The 16,078-nt window shown below is 55.0% G+C and overlaps 2 protein-coding genes across 8 annotated transcripts; both read left to right on the top strand.

Annotated features, from left to right (window-relative positions):
- Positions 1 to 304: 304 nt before the first annotated feature.
- On the top strand, positions 305 to 8,846 carry ELMO3 (engulfment and cell motility 3). Of its 5 annotated transcripts, XM_065663895.1 has the most exons (21): positions 305 to 516; positions 588 to 628; positions 713 to 785; positions 860 to 910; positions 1,290 to 1,459; positions 2,321 to 2,420; positions 2,525 to 2,676; positions 3,417 to 3,495; positions 3,927 to 3,977; positions 4,247 to 4,369; positions 4,548 to 4,679; positions 4,922 to 5,026; positions 5,508 to 5,616; positions 5,829 to 5,965; positions 6,064 to 6,227; positions 6,342 to 6,454; positions 6,690 to 6,794; positions 7,085 to 7,167; positions 7,416 to 7,496; positions 7,651 to 7,859; positions 8,669 to 8,846. In XM_065663895.1, exons 1-21 carry the CDS (start codon positions 439 to 441, stop codon positions 8,826 to 8,828), a joined length of 2,316 nt encoding a protein of 771 aa, XP_065519967.1. In that variant the 5' UTR covers positions 305 to 438; the 3' UTR covers positions 8,829 to 8,846. The 5 variants fall into 5 exon arrangements, with proteins under 5 accessions (XP_065519967.1, XP_065519966.1, XP_065519965.1 ...); XM_065663893.1 differs by having other exon boundaries at positions 337 to 516; positions 7,651 to 8,846; XM_065663894.1 differs by lacking the exons at positions 7,416 to 7,496; positions 7,651 to 7,859; positions 8,669 to 8,846 and having other exon boundaries at positions 336 to 516; positions 6,882 to 7,167.
- A 1,245-nt stretch (positions 8,847 to 10,091) lies between these two features.
- TMEM208 (transmembrane protein 208) lies at positions 10,092 to 16,068 on the top strand. Of its 3 annotated transcripts, XM_065664076.1 has the most exons (6): positions 10,093 to 10,189; positions 10,274 to 10,369; positions 10,448 to 10,507; positions 10,595 to 10,731; positions 14,285 to 14,369; positions 15,501 to 16,068. In XM_065664076.1, exons 1-6 carry the CDS (start codon positions 10,184 to 10,186, stop codon positions 15,636 to 15,638), a joined length of 522 nt encoding a protein of 173 aa, XP_065520148.1. In that variant the 5' UTR covers positions 10,093 to 10,183; the 3' UTR covers positions 15,639 to 16,068. The 3 variants fall into 3 exon arrangements, with proteins under 3 accessions (XP_065520147.1, XP_065520148.1, XP_065520150.1); XM_065664075.1 differs by lacking the exon at positions 15,501 to 16,068 and having other exon boundaries at positions 10,092 to 10,189; positions 14,285 to 14,680; XM_065664078.1 differs by lacking the exons at positions 10,093 to 10,189; positions 10,274 to 10,369 and having other exon boundaries at positions 10,599 to 10,731.
- The last annotated feature ends 10 nt before the right edge of the window (positions 16,069 to 16,078 follow it).

Raw genomic sequence — 16,078 nt, 5'->3', positions numbered from 1 at the left:
CTTTCCAAGCATTTGTGTTAAGACGACCCTTGGAAAAAGGATACCTAGGGAAAAAAATGTACTGAACTTTTCATATATAAAGATTATTTTTATACTTTTTTTTTTCTTTTTGCAAGAAAGTTGCCTGTAATATTTGTACAGTGTTCTTCTCTGAGGTGAATAAACAAAAACACTTTCCAGACTCCTGTGCTGGCCTGCCTTTCTCTCTGCTCCCTCAAGGCGGTGCCGGCCCTTCCGCGGGGCCGGGCATTCTCCTGGGAGGTGTGTCTCACCGGGCCGCGTCAGCTCAGGTGAGAGGGGTGGGCCTGCGGGGAACGGGGCACGGAACAGGGCTGGGAAGTGGCGGCAGCAGGGCCTCAGGGCCCAACGGGAGGCGGTGGCGGCGGCTGCAGTGACCCGGAACTGCGGCGCAGCGAGAGTCGGGAGCAGACAGGAGCCATGCCGCCGCCCAAGGACGTGGTAAAGATAGCCATCCAAATGGTGGGAGCCATCCCGCAGCTCATCGAGCTCCACCAGGTACCACCCGGCACCCCCGGATCCCTCCCCCTGCCCCCAGCGCCGCCTCACAGCAACCCTGTCGCTTGCAGACCAAGCCCCTCGCCTCGGTGCTCAAGGACGTCTGCGATGCGTGAGTATCGCACCCGCCGCTCACCACCGCGGCGGGGACCGGCCCTGCCTGCACGGTGCGGTGACTAGGTGCCCGTTGCCACAGGTGGAGCCTGCCCAACGCCGAGCACTACGCGCTGCAGTACGTGGACGGGCGGCAGACCTACATCACCGAGTCGGTGAGACGCCCTCCGCCCGCCCCAGCGCCGCCGCCGTGGCACTCGCTGCCTCACCGCTGCCTTTCTCCTCACAGAACCGAGGCGACATCAAGAACGGGAGCATTTTACGGCTGACCACCTCCCCGGTACATCCCTCTGCTCCCCCATATTCCCCCCCACCCCCGTCTCCTTCTCTGCTGTGACTTCTGGCTTCTCATGGTGCCCCAGACCCAGCTGAAGTAACATGGGAAGAAGACCTCTCTCAACCTTCATTCTCCCTCAGCAGGGCTTGGGGGAGTTTGAAGGGGAACTAAATCATTTTGAGATGCTTTGGACATGTGGGACAACTCATCAAGTGTTCCTAGCATTAGCTCCTTCCTCAGCTCTTCCTCAGCTCTGGTGGCTCTCTCTCGGTCCAGATTCTCACCAGGGTGCTGTAGCCTAAGCCTCTTTCTAAAACTTGTGCTTAAGCTCTTCCAGCCTTCTCCAAGCTCCTTGCTGTCTTGATTCTTTCCTTCCTGGTAGGACCAAGAAGCAGAGCATTTGTACAGTGGGATCCAGAGCAACAACTCAGATGTGAAGACTGACTCACTGAAGAAGCTTGCAAGCCTCTCCCAGGACGTGACCTTTGCTCAGGAGTTTATCAACAGGAATGGCTTGAAACAAATCTTCTATATAGTGGAAGAAGGGAATGAGTGAGTATCAGGAGAGGACTTCCCTTGCAGTTCTTGACTTTTTTTCTCCCTCGGTAATGCCGAGTGAGCTTTAACCTGGGTGTTGGACTGGACTCTGTTCATGTTCCTGGCTTGTTGCTGGTGCTCTGGCATAAAAGGCAGGGGTGGTTGCAGGGCACTTGGCTCTGCATGCTCCTTGCCTGCAGGTATGTGACTCTGTCCTTTCACGCTGGCAGCTGGTGGAACATCCCCACGAGTCTGTGGTCCTCACTCCTTGTGAATGTGACCAAATTTGAACCTCCTATCCATTCCCTGGCTGGGTCATCTGCATCCTCATGGGTTGTTCTACCAGGAAGCCTCTTGTGATGATCCTAGGTTCCACTGCTGTTATTCCTGCCACACCAAATAATTCCTCTGTCCTGAGGCTCTGTCTGAGCTGTGAGAGATCTGCAGGCAGCTCAAGAAACGCCTGGCTGCCAAATACTGGTGTCTGCTTGACTCTTCCAGGAAGTGATAGTGCATCTCCTCTGAGCTCCTGCCTCACAGAAGATGTGGCCTCTGAACTCAGGCAGCGCAGCACGTGTTTCGTGGAAGCAGGGAGAGGGATTTGGGTGGTTTGGTTTTCCCGAGGGTTTGTCTACGGTATGGTGGTAACACAGCTTTCCAGAAACTGTTGAACTTCCCCTGGGTCACCTTCATGACATGGTTAAGTGAGAGCTCCATTTCTTACCCGACAGTGGCTCTTAGCTTTTTTCTCCTGCTCACTGCTTCTCCAGCTGTTTCTAACATACCCACCAATGTGAAACTGCACTCCCATCTTATGGTGGTGACTGTGGGTTGTCTGGAGCTGTCCTCACTGCATTTGCTCACCTGTCACTCCAGTACAGGGGAGATGCTGGCTCACACCCTGAAGGCCTTCATGGAGCTGATGGAGCATGATTTTGTTTCCTGGGAGACTCTTAGTGCAGCCTTCATCAAGAAGGTAAGTGTCTTTTGCAGTCTCCGCAGCCCATGCCCTTCGGATTCCTTGTTACCCTCATCACCCAGGCTCGGCCTGCTGTCGGCAAATGGTTTTGTATCTCATAGATAGTGAGTTACGTCAATATGAGTGTGGTGGATGCATCCATCCAGCAGCTCTCCTTGTCTATCTTGGAGAACATGGTGCCTACCAGTCGCCTTCTCTTTGAGCTAGTCAAAAAAGAAGTGACGTTGGATCGCCTTCTCACCCACCTGCAGGTGTAAGTGGAGAGGCTGCAGCATCATTTGTCCCCATCACAAAGCTGGTGGGGAGGAGCTAGAGGGGCTTTCTCCAGGTCTCACTGATTGTCTCTGGCACAATGTTGTACTGTCCCTTCCTCAAACAACTTGTGGGGAAGGGATGTACTGTCCTAACACCATCCTTTTTCCAGGGTAGATTCCTTCATTCATGGCCTGTTCCATTCAGATATTTCAGTTCTTTAGCTGACCTGCTGTTGTACTGGTGCTGGCTCTTCCTTCCCTTTCCCTGGTGTATTTAGGAGCAGGAGTGAACACCCTGTGACTCGGGTGGTGGTGCTGTACTGTTTGTTAAATCCCTCAGCTATGGCAGGTCCTTTGTTCCCTCATGCTCCTCGCATCTCTGCATCTCTTCAGTATGGAGTTGTTTGGTTTGCTGCTAGAAAATGGAGAGGCTTGTGCCCAGAGCTCCTGCCAGGCAGGAGTCTGCTGCTCACCCTGGGTTTTCCTGCTGCTCCAAAATGCTGCACCCATGGGTGTAAGCAGAGCAGTATCTGCCCCATCCATGGGTGCTCTGCAGCATCAGCTGTGGGCACCATCTCACCCTTGGCCCTGTTGTCAGCAGCTGCTCACTCATGGCTCTGGCCTCTCTGGGTCTCCCAGCTCCATGCAGTGGGGTCTGGCAGTGAGGTGGGGAGAGGACTCTGCCTTGGGGAGGGAAAGACCGTGCTCAGAGCTGGTGACTCTCCTCCTCCTCCTGCAGGACAAACGTCCAGTTGCAGCTGAAGGCGATGGCCCTGCTCATTGCGCTACTGCTGGCTGCGACTAATGCCGAGCGGCGGGTAAGGGATGAGGCAGGAGACAGGACCGGATGGTGACAGGGCTGGTGACAGTGCCCCATGATGGGCTCTTAGGCAGCTGGGTCCTCTGGAGCAGTGTTTGTGCTGTCTGGGATGGTGAGAGGTTTAAAAGTCAGCTCTGCCTCTTGTCCTTGACCAACACAACCTGCCCTGGCAGCTGGGTGGGGCAGGATCTCTTTGAGCCCCACTGAAGTGGGCTAGTCCTGTCTTCCAGGGCAGTGGGAGCTGGGGACAGGTCTCCTGCTCACCAGTGCCATTCCAGAGAATGCTGGTTCCTTTCTGTCATCACCATGGCTGTGGCCCAAAGCCAGGCATAGCAGGGAAGTGAGTCTGCAGAGGGAACAGTGGCTTTTCTGGGGGGAAATGATGGTGTGCTGAGCTGGGGAGCATCTCACAGCCTCATCCCTTCGTAGGACATGATGGAGTACCTGAGGGGGAAGAACATCAGGCAGTTTATCCACAAGGTGAGGAGCTGGGGTTCTGCAAGGGTCTGCTCTGTGCTTCATCCTCTATCCTTCCTCCCCAGCCTTTGGTGACAGTGCCTGGTTGGGTTGCTTATGTGCCTCACACCCCTTCCTTGATGCCTTCCTTGATGGGTTCTGCTGCATTTGCACCCGTGTGCCCAGAGTTGCACCCTTGTCAGAACCTGCCAGGCTTTGGCTGTTGGGCCCTGGGCTTGGAAGAACTGGGAGAAGCAGCCTGGGGGACCCTTCTCACTCACGGTCTCCTGTAGAACATCATACACAGCTCCGAGCCGCTGGGGGACGAGATGGCCCATTACCTGTATGTGCTGCAGTCTGTCAGCCTCAACCTGTGTGAGCGCCGTATGAGGACCTCCATGGATCCCTACTCCCAGGTCTGGGAGTGTTCTCCTTTTGAGTGTGGCCTTGGGCTCCTCCACCTGTGCAAGTAGAGGCGGGTGAAGGTTTGCCTTTTGGCGAACCCAGCACATGTGATTTCATTGTCGGTTTGTCCTGAGAGAACCTGGTCCCATGATGCTCCCCAGCATTCCCTCCTCTCCGCTCTCCCACCAGGAACAGCGGGACCTTCTCCAGTCGCTGCGTCAAACTGCCTTTGAGTCAGAGAGTGAGGTGCCTGCCAGCAGCTTCAGCACTGAGCGCCGACGATCCCTGTGTGCCAAGGAGTTCCGCAAACTGGGCTTTGTGGTGTGTTCCCCTGCATCCCTTCCCCAGCCTTGTGCTCTGGAGCACCTTCTGATGGCTCCCCTAAGCCTCATGTTCCTGCTGATCTGATGGGCCTCCATGTGGTACCTCCCTCAGCTCCCGTGATACTCCTAAACAGCAAGTTTAGCTGCCAGGACTCAAAGGCAAACTCCATGGCTGTGCTGGGAGGACTCTGCTGCTCTAACAAAGCAGCTGCTAAATTGCATCCTTCTATGTCCTCCTAGAACAACAGCAACCCAGCAGAGGACCTCCGCCGTGCCCCACCAGGTCTCCTTGCCCTTGACAACATGGTGTATTTCTCCAAGCACACCCCTAATGCCTATAGCAGGGTGCGTACTCTCTCCTAAAGAACTCTGGTGTAGACATGCTGGTGGATCTCCTTCTTTTCCTTTCCCTGTGACCTGTCCCTGGCCAAAGCCAGGCAAGGATGTACCTTTTGGGCAAGTGTCCTACTGCTGCCCTGTTTCAGATTGAGCTGAGTCCTCCTTGTGAGTAGGAGCAGCTATTTGAGGCTGGTGGCACTGAGTTATTTTGTATAACCATAAGTTATTTTGGTTTCCAGGCCTTGTTCATACCTGAGCAGTCTAGGACGATTTGGATGAAACTAGCCATTAGCCATGCTGCCACCCACTTTACCTGTCATCAGCTCCTGCACAGCAGCAGGGAAAGGAGGAGGCTGGGGCTGGTGTTTGGGAAGAGCTAACTACTTCTCTTAGGAATGGCTTAACCTGCGGGGAGAGCTTGACTAGGAAGTTCAGGAGGAGCCCCACTGTTGGGGCTGCCCTCTGAGTCCACTGCCTTCTCCTTCAGTTTGTCCTTGAAAACAGCAGCCGGGAAGACAAACATGAGTGCCCCTTTGCTCGAAGCAGCATCCAGCTCACCCTGATCCTTTGCGAGATCCTGCACATTGGAGAGCCATGTATGTGTGCACCCTGGCTTTTCTTCCCTGCCCTGCTGCCTGGCAGGAATGGGGACAAGCTGCCAGGGCAGGGGACTGTGAGCACAGGGCCAGTAGGCCACTGGTGTGGCCTACAGCAGGGAAAGGGTCTGGGAAATGTCCAGGGTCTCCTGGACATTGAAGTCCCCTGGATAAACTGGGGAGTCTGGCGTCATCTGTCCTTTTCACCACAGGCTCGGAGACTGCTCAGGCCTTTTACCCTATGTTCTTCGGGCAGGATCATTTCTTTGAAGAGCTCTTCTGCATCTGCATCCAACTGGTGAACAAGACCTGGAAGGAGATGCGTGCTACCCAGGAGGACTTTGATAAGGTGTGAGGGAACACTGGGGTCCTGAATGGGAACTGTGCACAAATTCAGGGTCTCTGGGGAGCATCACCAGACTGGGGGTGACATCCTGGGCCCTGTAGGTGCTGCAGGTTGTGCGGGAGCAGATCACCAGGACCCTGTCCCTCAAGCCCACCTCCCTGGAGCTGTTCAAGACCCGAGTGAATGCACTGAACTACAGCGAGATCCTGAAGCTGCGGCAGACAGAGCGACTGCACCAGGAGGAGACGCTGGCTGTGCCCGTGCTGTGAGTGAGCTGTAGGCGGGGCTGGGGACTGTAGGGACAGATGCTGGGGGTTTGAGGAGGTCAGTGAACGCCTGGTGAAGCTGCCATGCTCCTCTTCTCTGGTTCTCACCCCAGGGAGCTGCGTGAGAGGCTGAAGCCGGAGCTGCTGGAGCTGGTCCGACAGCAGCGCCTGCTGCACCTCTGCGAGGGCACCCTCTTCCGCAAGATCAGCAGCCGCCGCAGGCAGGGTGAGTGCAGCACTCTGCTCCTGGATGGGGGTCCTGGGAGGGGACAGAGGCTTGTCCCCATGTCCGCTGCCACTGGGGATGAATCTGCACAGTTAATCTGTGGGGAGTAGTGTGCCTGGCTCCCTGGATGGCTGATGTGGGCTAACCTACGGAGTAGGACCAAGTGGGGTGTCCACCCAGGAAGGGGCCCTCAGTGGGAGAGGCTGAGCACTTTCTGACGTCCTTTCTGCTGCAGACAAGCTCTGGTACTGCCGCCTATCACCCAACCACAAGGTGCTGCACTATGGGGACGTGGAGGAGGGGGTGCACTCTCCCCCCATTGAGAGCCTGCTGGAGAAAAGTAGGTGATGAAGAGGAGAGGGTGGGAAGGAGGGAGGGAGCCCTCTGCCCACCCCAGTTGTGACATGCTGGGGATGCCTTAACGTAGGAATTGTCCCTCTGCATGGCTGCTGCCTCCTGGCCCAGTGCCCGCTGGTGTGTGCTGGCTCTCCAGTGGGGCTTTATGGAGCCTCCTTCCCTTCCCCGAGCTGTGAATGGCTGTGAGCCCCCATACCTGGGCTCTGCTGGGCTCTGGGGACCTGGAGAAAAGGAGAGGAGAGCGGGTGCTGACAGCTCCTCTGCTTGCCCCAGTTCCTATTGCGGACATGAAGATGCTGCTCGTGGGGAAGGAGTGTCCGCACACAAAGGAGAAGAGCTCCGGGAAGCAGAACAAGGTCAGCACCTCCCACTACACCCTGGCTCTGCACAGCGGACTTGGCACACTGCCCTCCACATCTGGTGATGGGTTTTGGTGGTGGGTGGATGGTGTCAGGTTGGGTGGTTTCCTGGAGGAAGTGGCTTGAGACTGGAGACCTCTTGGGTCTCCTGGGGCACAGAGGAGGAGGCTGGGAGGCAGCTCCTGCCCTGAACCCCACCACGGTTGGAAAGAGCACAGCTGAGAAGCTATGTAACCCCTGTACAGGATGTACTGGAGCTGGCCTTCTCCATTGTGTATGATATGGAGGAATACTGCCTCAACTTCATTGCCCCAACCCGGTACGAGGTGAGCTCCATGGGCCCACTGCAGCCAGTTGTCCCTGCCAGGGGACAGCAAGGAAGGAAGGGATTTGCACATGTGTGGCCCTGGGATGGGAGCCACAGGAGAGGAGAGGTGGCTTCTTGAGCTGCTAGCAGAGGTGGCTGTGCTGTTTCCCCAGTTCTGCCTTTGGACGGATGGGCTGAACGTGCTCCTCGGCAAGGAGATGACGAGTGAACGAACGCAGACGGACCTTGATGTCCTGCTGTCCATGGAGCTCAAGCTGCGGCTCCTGGACCTGGAAAACATCAGCATCCCCGACTCCCCTCCTCCCATCCCAAAGGCCCCCAGCAACTTAAATTTCTGCTATGACTTCAGCCACACAGAGCAGTGAGTTCCTCCTTGTGCCCAGTTCTCTCTTACGCCCCCCCAAATCAACCCCATTCCCCTATTCTTTGTCCCTCATCTCCAGTCCAAAGGGACATGCCCAGGTACTGGCTAGGGGTTTGGGCACATGCTGCCTGCACCTTGCCCATCCCGGGGTGAACGGCCTGCCCTTCCCTACCTGTGTCTTGCCCTCCTGTGGAAGCACAGGGATGAGCCACCGAGCATCAGACTCTTGTTTAAGGTGGGGTGACCCGTCTGCTTTGCCCCCATGCCACAGGCAAGACTATATACTTTGCAGGCAGCTGAACACCTCTGGGGCGGTGCTGACCCCCCACCACTGCCAGGCTTTGAGCAGAGAGGGCAAAGATAGGGCTGAAATAAAGGTGCTGGCAGCTCTGGGACAGCTGGAGGGGGGTCAGCACTACAAAGGTACGAATCCATGTTGCCTGACTCTCCTCATGAGTGCAGGGGATCCTCTCTTGACAAAAAACATGGTTAGAAAAATGATAAAAGCCCCTTTCCCCTTGGTTTGGTGAGCAGATGTCATCTCCAGAGCATCATGTGCCTGCCCAGCTAGGCCCCTCCTGCACTGAAATGGTTTTTCACTGAGCCCTGTGTGTTCCCTGTCCTGGAAGGGGTGTCTTTAGGGTACAATCTCCCTCTCCCCAGCACCTCATCAGCTGGGCAGGGGCCCACTGCCACCATACCTGGTGCAAGGAGGAGACTCTGGTCTGTACTCGCTGCTCGGTGCTGTGGCGTTGTGCCAGTCCTAGTGCCTTTGCCTGCCCTGAGCAGATACTTGCACACTTTAGGCATGCTGCTGCACTACTGCACCATGATGAGCTACCTCCCCCTATGGTGCCCCACACCTTCTCGTGCCTACAGCTTCTCCAGGGGTGCTGCGGTTACAGTGGCTGCTGCCGGGCACCAGGGCTTGGCCGTGCCTCTGCTCCCCATGTACTGGGACAATAAATACTTGTGGAGAACTCACAGCTGTGTTCTTGCCAAAGGTTTGCGGTAGGGCTTGCGCAAAAAGTGATCTTGGTGATCTTGCCTCTCTGCTCTACCCTTGTGAGACTCCACTTGGAGCACGGTGTGCAGTTCTGGTGTCCCCACATAAGAAGGACATGGAGCTGCTGGAGCAAGTCCAGAGGAGGTCCACGAGGATGATCAGGGGACTGGAGCACCTCCTGTACGAAGACAGGCTGAAAAAGTTGGGGCTGTTCAGCCTGGAGAAGAGAAGGCTGCGTGGGGACCTCATAGCAGCCTTCCAGTACCTGAAGGGGGCCTATAGGGATGCTGGGGAGGGACTGTAGTGATAAGACAAGGGGTGATGGGTTTAAACAGAAACAGGGGAAGTTCAGGTTAGATACAAGGCAGAAGTTCTTCCCTGTGAGGGTGCTGAGGCCCTGGCACAGGTTGCCCAGAGAAGCTGTGGCTGCCCCATCCCTGGCAGTGCTCAAGGCCAGGCTGGACGGGGCTTGGAGTAACCTGCTCTAGTGGAAGGTGTCCCTGCCCATGGCAGGCGGTTGGAACTGCGTGAGCTTTAAGGTCCCTTCCTGCCCAAACCAGGATCCCACCTGGGATCCTATGAAAAGGGTCAAAGCAGGCAAGAACAGGATGGTGGGGTGGGAGCTGCAGCACTGGCCATGAAGGCTGGAGGGCTGGCAGGTTCCTGGTGCTGAGGTGCAGGCATGGAGTCCTGTCACCATTCCTCACCTGAGGAATCATAGAATCAACCAGGTTGGAAAAGACCTTTAAGGCCAAGGCCAACTTTTACCCCAGCCCTGCCAAGGAAGGACTGTTACCAGGAAGGTGGCAGTGGGGCGGCTGGTAAGGCCAGTTCCATCACAGAAGGCTTAGGTGTGCTGCAGGGATCAACTTGGGCCAGTCTCAGCTCCTGCGAACAGGCCAGTGCTAGGTTTGAAGCTTGGAGAGCAGCATCCCTGCTATACAGAGGCTGCTACGGGGGAGCCGAGGCTGGTGAGGGCAGTGTGCGGAAGGCCGCTGCCCCGCAGGGCCCTGCAGCCCCTCCATGCACCCCACCACCTCTGGGAGTCAGCGGAGCTCCGGAGGGAGCAGGGCCCTGACGCGGGTGGGTGCTGCGGCTCCCGAGAGCCAGCGCCGGGCACGGAGCGGGGACGGAAGAGGGGCACCTACCCCGCGCCTGCGCAGCCGCGGTATGCGCTGGGCTGGCAGGCGGAGACCGCCCGCCCCGGGGGGGGCAGCTGCAAAAGCGCCTGACGCGAGTCCCGCCGGAAGCCCCGGCCGCCATTTGCGGGTCCCTTCCGGCGGGTCCGGAAGCGGAGCGCGGAGCCGGTGCGGCAATGGCGGTGAGTGGCGGGGCCGGGGCGCGGGGTTCCGGGGACGCGGGGGCCCCGGGAAGCCGCTGACCTTGGCCTCTCTTGGCTCCGCAGCCCAAGGGGAAGGCGGGCACCAAAGGCAAGAAGCAGATCTTCGAGGAGAACCGGGAGACGCTGCGCTTCTACCTCCGCATCATCCTGGCGGCCTCCGTGAGTGCCCGGGCGGGCGGGAAGGGCCGGGCCGTGCCGGGCCGGGCCGTGCTGACGCGGGCCGTACTCTGTTCGCAGGCTCTCTACGCCGTGGTGAACTTGGTCATCTTCTACCCCTCCGCCTCCGCTTGGACATGGGTGAGCTGCGGCGGCTCCGCTGCCTTTCCCGGCTGTGCCGCGGGAGGGTGGCGGGTCTGGCGGCTGACGGCTGTTGCCTTGCTGCAGGTAGCCTTCATCTTCAGCTGCGTGGTGTACGGCACAAGCTACCGGTCCATGAGCTCCATGGCAAAGCCGTCTTTCACAGATGATGGCAGCCTTGCCGACGGGGGAATTGACCTGAATATGGAGCAGGGGATGGCAGAGTGAGTGTCCACCCGAGCCCAGGTGAGCAGGACCTGCTGCCTGAGCGTGTTCACAGAGCCGGGAGAGCCCAGGCCTCTGCTCCTACCTCAGCTTGCCCACAGGTGTGAGGGGAGCTGAGGTTGTTTCATCTGCGAATCATAGAATCAGGGACTGGTTTGTGTTGGAAAGGCCCTAAAGATCACCCAGTTCTAGCCCCCTGCCACAGACAGAGACACCTTCCACTAGACCAGGTTGCTCCAACCTGGCCTTAAACACGGCCAGGGATGGAGCATTTACCACTTCTCTGGGCAGCCAGTTCCAGTGCCTCTCCACCCTCACAGTAAAGAACTTCTCCCTCATTATCTGTATGCTTTGCCTGGCTTGCGCTAGTCACCAGCTGCTGTGTGGGTATGTCAGCCTAGAACAGCCACTCTCTGAAGGGCTGAGGCACACAGGTAAGAGATCCCAAATGGTTCAGCTGAAGCAGCTTACAGCCATCTTTCAGTGCAGAAACAATGCTGATGCTGTCCATGTTTCTGCAACACAGAGGTGCGTACATTCCTTTTTAAACCAGCACTGAAGGTAGTGCTCGACAGAGCAGAAAGGCTGCTAGTTACCCCATCCTGGCTGCACCTAGAACTGTTCTACGCACTAGCAGACCTCCTCCGTGTCTTAGAATCATAGAACCAGAGTGGTTTGGCTTGGAAGGGACTTTAAAGCTCACCCAGTTTCAACCCCCTGCCACAGGCAGAGACACCCTCCACTAGAGCAGGTTGCTCCAAGCCCTATCCAACATGGCCTTTACCAGCTTCTCTCATCTCCTCAGCCTTTTCTTCTCCCTGTGCTTGTGAATGCTTCATGCCTGTCTGCAGACAGCACCAAGTGTTTGCATGTCCGGTGTTCTTCGCAGTGCTCTAATGCTTGGTCAAACAACACACAATGGCAATTCCTGAAGAGCTCTGTTACATAAAATAAGGAGACAACAGTACTGAAGCAGGAGAAACAGCTTCTAGATTTACGTGTTTCCTAACAGCCACCCTCACACTAGTTACAGGAAACTGCCAAGCGGTTGTGGACACATGGCTTTGCTCTCTGTCTCCTTGCCCTCAGCCTCCATCTGCTGGCCCATCTTCTGCTGGGGTTCTTAAGTGTGTGCTGAGCGAGGTACCTGGAGTCCTTGTCCCCTTCCCTCCCACATCTCTGGTTTATGATTTCAGGTTTATCTCCATCTTGTTGCTGGCAGGCTTTTTTGAGGGTGCTTCCAGCTGAGCCTGGTACATCACATCAAGTGCTGGAAGGGCCATCTATTGAGTAATACACTTCTGGTTTTTTTTTAACATGAGCCTTGTTCCTGCAGCTAGCAGGTGTTACCAGCAGGCAGAGCTTGTGCAGCACAGAATTTGCTGTCTGCACAGAATGAGCTCATCTCTGGTTTTGTTAGTGGAATAGTAGATCTGCTACCTGGCAGCCAGAGAGACTTGGATGCCTGGTGTAAGCCAAGGAACGAGGTGGCCAGGAGAGAGAGCCAGAGAGACTTGGATGCCTGGTGTAAGCGCCAAGGAACGAGGTGGCCAGGAGAGGGAGCCAGAGAGACTTGGATGCCTGGTGTAAGAGCCAAGGAACGAGGTGGCCAGGAAGAAGGAGTTATTTCTAGTGTGACTTGTAAACTGGGTGCTTTATGCCCTCTGCATCCTATAGTGATTTCTCTTTCCTGATGGTCATCTGAGCATTTTTCTCCCATTTTACACTGTTCTGGCTCAACCTGGTCTAGTGGAAGGTGTTGTTGCGCATGGCAGGGGGTTGAAACTGGATGAGCTTTAAGATCCCTTCCAACACTGTCTGTCTGGGATTCTGTGTTTTGGGTACCTTTTTTGTGAATGGCACCATGGGACAGTCGAATAAGGAAAATACAGAAGTTTGGTGTCATCTGGGGTATCCTGGTTGAGGGAGGTGCCTTTGGGAGGTGTGTAAGGCATCAAGGCAGGGTGGATGCCATGATACTTGCCCCACGCAGATGTGTGATGGTAGTGCCAAGGGAAATGACTGACAGGAGTTGACAATGGATCCCGTTACCTGCTGTAAAAAGGTGACAAGTACTGCAGTGCTGAGGTTTTTCTGCCTGAGCAACACACTGTTGGGGTGAGTTTTATAATACATTAAAATGAATTGATGCTTGTCCAAGGCACAGGCTGTGCAAAGCACAGGGGAGGCTGAGCTCTCAAAAGTTGTACAGCCCAAGTTCCCATCCTTACCCTGTGCCTTTGTACCTCTGCAGAACCCTTAGCCTTGAGAGTTTAACCCTGCTGGTACATCAGCACAAAGTGTTAACAAACACTCTGTGCTCCTCCTGTTGGCTGTGTCCGTTTGTCAGCTCTAAATTGCCACTTTGGGGATGGTGGAACTACTCCAGGCTAGTGGTTACTTCCAAAATGCAGGGGATGTTTTCCTGCCCCTCGGCTGAGTGTGCTGTAGCAGATGAACTTGTCCTCTTTTGGAGCTGCTTCTGGAATGCTGTGGATTTGGTGGTGGTTGCCTCTTGCTGTCTGTAATTGAAGCAGATTTTTGTGTTCCTCTGGAATTAAGGAAGGAGACCTTGCTGGTCCCTGAGAGAGCTGTTTCTGTGGGAGCTCTGCCATCACCCCTGTGTCCTCTGGTGATGCGCAAGATTTCCGCACCTCAGTGTCTGGTCATGGAGCTGTTGATGGTGGATTCTGCAGTGTCTTGAGCTGATGATGGTGTCGCAGCCTTAACCAGCTGTTTGTGGTCACTTTGCTGTGCTGCCCAGAATGAGACAAGCTATTTGATTACTTTGCCTTTGTCTTCTTGACCCCATTCTTGGATTTGGCTCAAGTGTTCCTTGCTCTGGCAGATAATGATTTAATGGGAGTGAAAGAGTTGGTGTTTTCTAACCCTCCATGATATGTCCCATGACTCCTGTTGAAAAAACTAATACCTGCTCACTTCTGCTGGCTGTCAGGTGTCCTGAGAGCAGTAGTTTAAGTGTGGGCAGCTTGTTCCCCTCCGTATCTGCTCTTGGCTCTGCCTCAGGCTGGTGTGGAAGATCCCAGGGTCAGATAAGCAGGAGGGGAGAGGGAGCCATCTTGCTGTAGCTCCCCACGCAGGCCATGGTGTGCTTGTCCATGCAGCACCTAGCCCTTTGGTGACTCCAAGTGTCTGTGAAATGGCATGGGGAAGATGCATATTTCCCTTCAGTGCAGCCAGCTGTGAGCAGCTCAGCTTCATGCCATGATAAGTGTCAAATCAGCAGGCACTGTCTGCTGCTGCATACTGTGGGGGAAGTGGTTTTGTTGCTGATTTCCACCCCCCTGCATTCCTCAGCTTTCTCCATGTCCCTTTTCATAGGAAGCCTGGCTCTTTAACTCATCAGATCCATTTATTTTTGTTGTTTACTGCTCTGATTCTTCTGGATTACCCTGTGCGGCCAAGCAGAGCCACAGTGGGCAGGCAGAGCTGCTCCCTGGAGACAGCACAGACAGGCTCTGGTGCCAGAGGAGCTTGTGTGTGCAGCAGGGCCTGGAATGGAAGGTTCATGTTTTGCTTTTCTTCCCTTAGGCACCTCAAGGATGTGATCCTGCTGACAGCCATAGTCCAAGTGCTGAGCTGCTTCTCTCTCTACCTCTGGTACTTCTGGCTCTTGGTAAGCCCCTGTGGTTGTCCTTCTCACTCTACATTGTCCGTGCGTTCAAGACTGGGGACATTTATCCATTTCATTTCAGTGTCCTGTTTCAGGCCAAAACTGTTTTCTGATAAGTGTCTTAATCTCCCTGTCAAATCTTGTTAAAAACGAGGCCATACAAGGGAAAGAAGTCCTGATCCTTCTGGATATTGCTGGCCCTGGCCTTCCTCTTTGGTCCTGTGAAAGGGCAACAAGAAACAGGCAGATCAAAGATATCTTTGTGTGTAGAGCCTTCTTGTGACTGTGACTAACAGACTGTGTTTCTTCTTTGATTTTCTCAGTCATTCACCAGCACAGTCTGAGGCTGGGAACTGCTGGACACCGGGTTGCTTGGTAGATAAAACACTCTAGGCTTTGATTTCCTCTTAACACACCAGACTCTTTCTACTCCTGACACATTTGCCATGTTCCTGTAGCTAAAACTGCTTTTGCGGAAGATCAGAAAATCTCCAGTTAGTTAAAAAATCCCAGATTTGCTTTGACTATATCCCACAACAGTACATAAGGCAATCTTATCATAGAATCATAGGATGGTTTGGGTTGGAAGTGACCTTAAAGCTCATCCAGTTCCAACCCCTGCCATGGGCAGGAACACCTTCCACTAGAGCAGGTTACTCCAAGCCCTGTCCAGCTTGGCCTTGAACACCGCCAGGGATGGAGCAGCCACAGCTTCTCTGGGCAACCTGTGCCAGTGAATCTTAGAAAGCTCATCTCTTTTCAGTCCATACTCACATGTTTCTTTCTAACTGGTCTGGCAGAGGGCAGCCTAGACCCTGACTATCCCCTGGAGACCATCTGGGTAACATTTGTTTAATTCAGAGAAATGTGTGTTTTCTGAAAGACGGAGAGGCAGAATGTTTGAGCAGATGGAGCTAATTCAGATCTGATGCTGGGCTTTCCCTATATGAAACTTAAGTCCCGGATACGTGTGCAAGTTCTTAAACCATATGAAGTCAGGCCATGTATACTGGATGCCTGCCTTTGATTTCCGTGCATCCTGTGATCCACCCTGGAGAGATACTCCAACTCCTTTGTCTTCCTCAGTGGGAGCAGCCCCAGTGTGACCAGGTTTGTGCCACGTGTGTGTTGCAGGCTCCGGGGCGTGCTCTCTACCTGCTGTGGGTGAACATCCTGGGGCCCTGGTTTACAGCTGAGTCTTCACCTGCCGGTCAGGAACAAAATGAGAAGAAGCAACGCCGCCAAGAACGCCGCCAGATGAAGCGCTTCTAGCCCTGCTGGGGAGAAAGATTAACCCTTTCTCTCATCTCCATGCTGTTATTTCATCAGGGATGCAACCCAAACCACCGCAGTAGCTACGCTGCCCTCTGTCATTGCTGCCATTTCCACTAGGAAGGCCGCAAGAGTCTTCCCTTGGTTCTTAGCACTGCAAGAGTCTTCCCTTGGTTGGTTCTTAGCACCACAAGTCTTCCCTTGGTTGGTTCTTAGCACCACGAGTCTTCCCTTGGTTGGTTCTTAGTGCCACAAGAGTCTTCCCTTGGTTGGTTCTTATTGCCAGTTGAGGCCTTACTCCTCAGGATAACGAGGGGGGTGGTGCTGGGCTGTGTGGCAGGACCTTCTTAAAGCAGCACTGCGTCGAGTTTGAGGTTGGGGATGGCAACGTTGAAAGAAATAGCACATTAAAGAGCAGAGTCTAACTGACCGTGCTGGCA

The sequence above is a fragment of the Lathamus discolor genome, chromosome Z, assembly GCF_037157495.1.
Source record: "Lathamus discolor isolate bLatDis1 chromosome Z, bLatDis1.hap1, whole genome shotgun sequence".
In the NCBI taxonomy this organism is placed as follows: domain Eukaryota; kingdom Metazoa; phylum Chordata; class Aves; order Psittaciformes; family Psittacidae; genus Lathamus; species Lathamus discolor.
The sequence above is the reverse complement of the archived record's forward strand: the minus strand, read 5'-3'. Positions and strand labels throughout refer to the sequence as shown.

What these genes read in the sequence shown, in the direction of transcription:
- ELMO3 (XM_065663895.1), top strand. Translation starts at nt 439, where the DNA reads ATGCCGCCGCCCAAGGACGTGGTAAAGATAGCCATCCAAATGGTGGGA. An exon ending in CGACTAATGCCGAGCGGCGG is followed by an intron (nt 3,496 to 3,926) that starts GTAAGGGATGAG and finishes ATCCCTTCGTAG; the next exon opens with GACATGATGGAGTACCTGAG. An exon ending in TGAGAGCCTGCTGGAGAAAA is followed by an intron (nt 6,795 to 7,084) that starts GTAGGTGATGAA and finishes TGCTTGCCCCAG; the next exon opens with TTCCTATTGCGGACATGAAG.
- TMEM208 (XM_065664075.1), top strand. An exon ending in GCATCATCCTGGCGGCCTCC is followed by an intron (nt 10,370 to 10,447) that starts GTGAGTGCCCGG and finishes CTCTGTTCGCAG; the next exon opens with GCTCTCTACGCCGTGGTGAA. An exon ending in ATGGAGCAGGGGATGGCAGA is followed by an intron (nt 10,732 to 14,284) that starts GTGAGTGTCCAC and finishes TTCTTCCCTTAG; the next exon opens with GCACCTCAAGGATGTGATCC.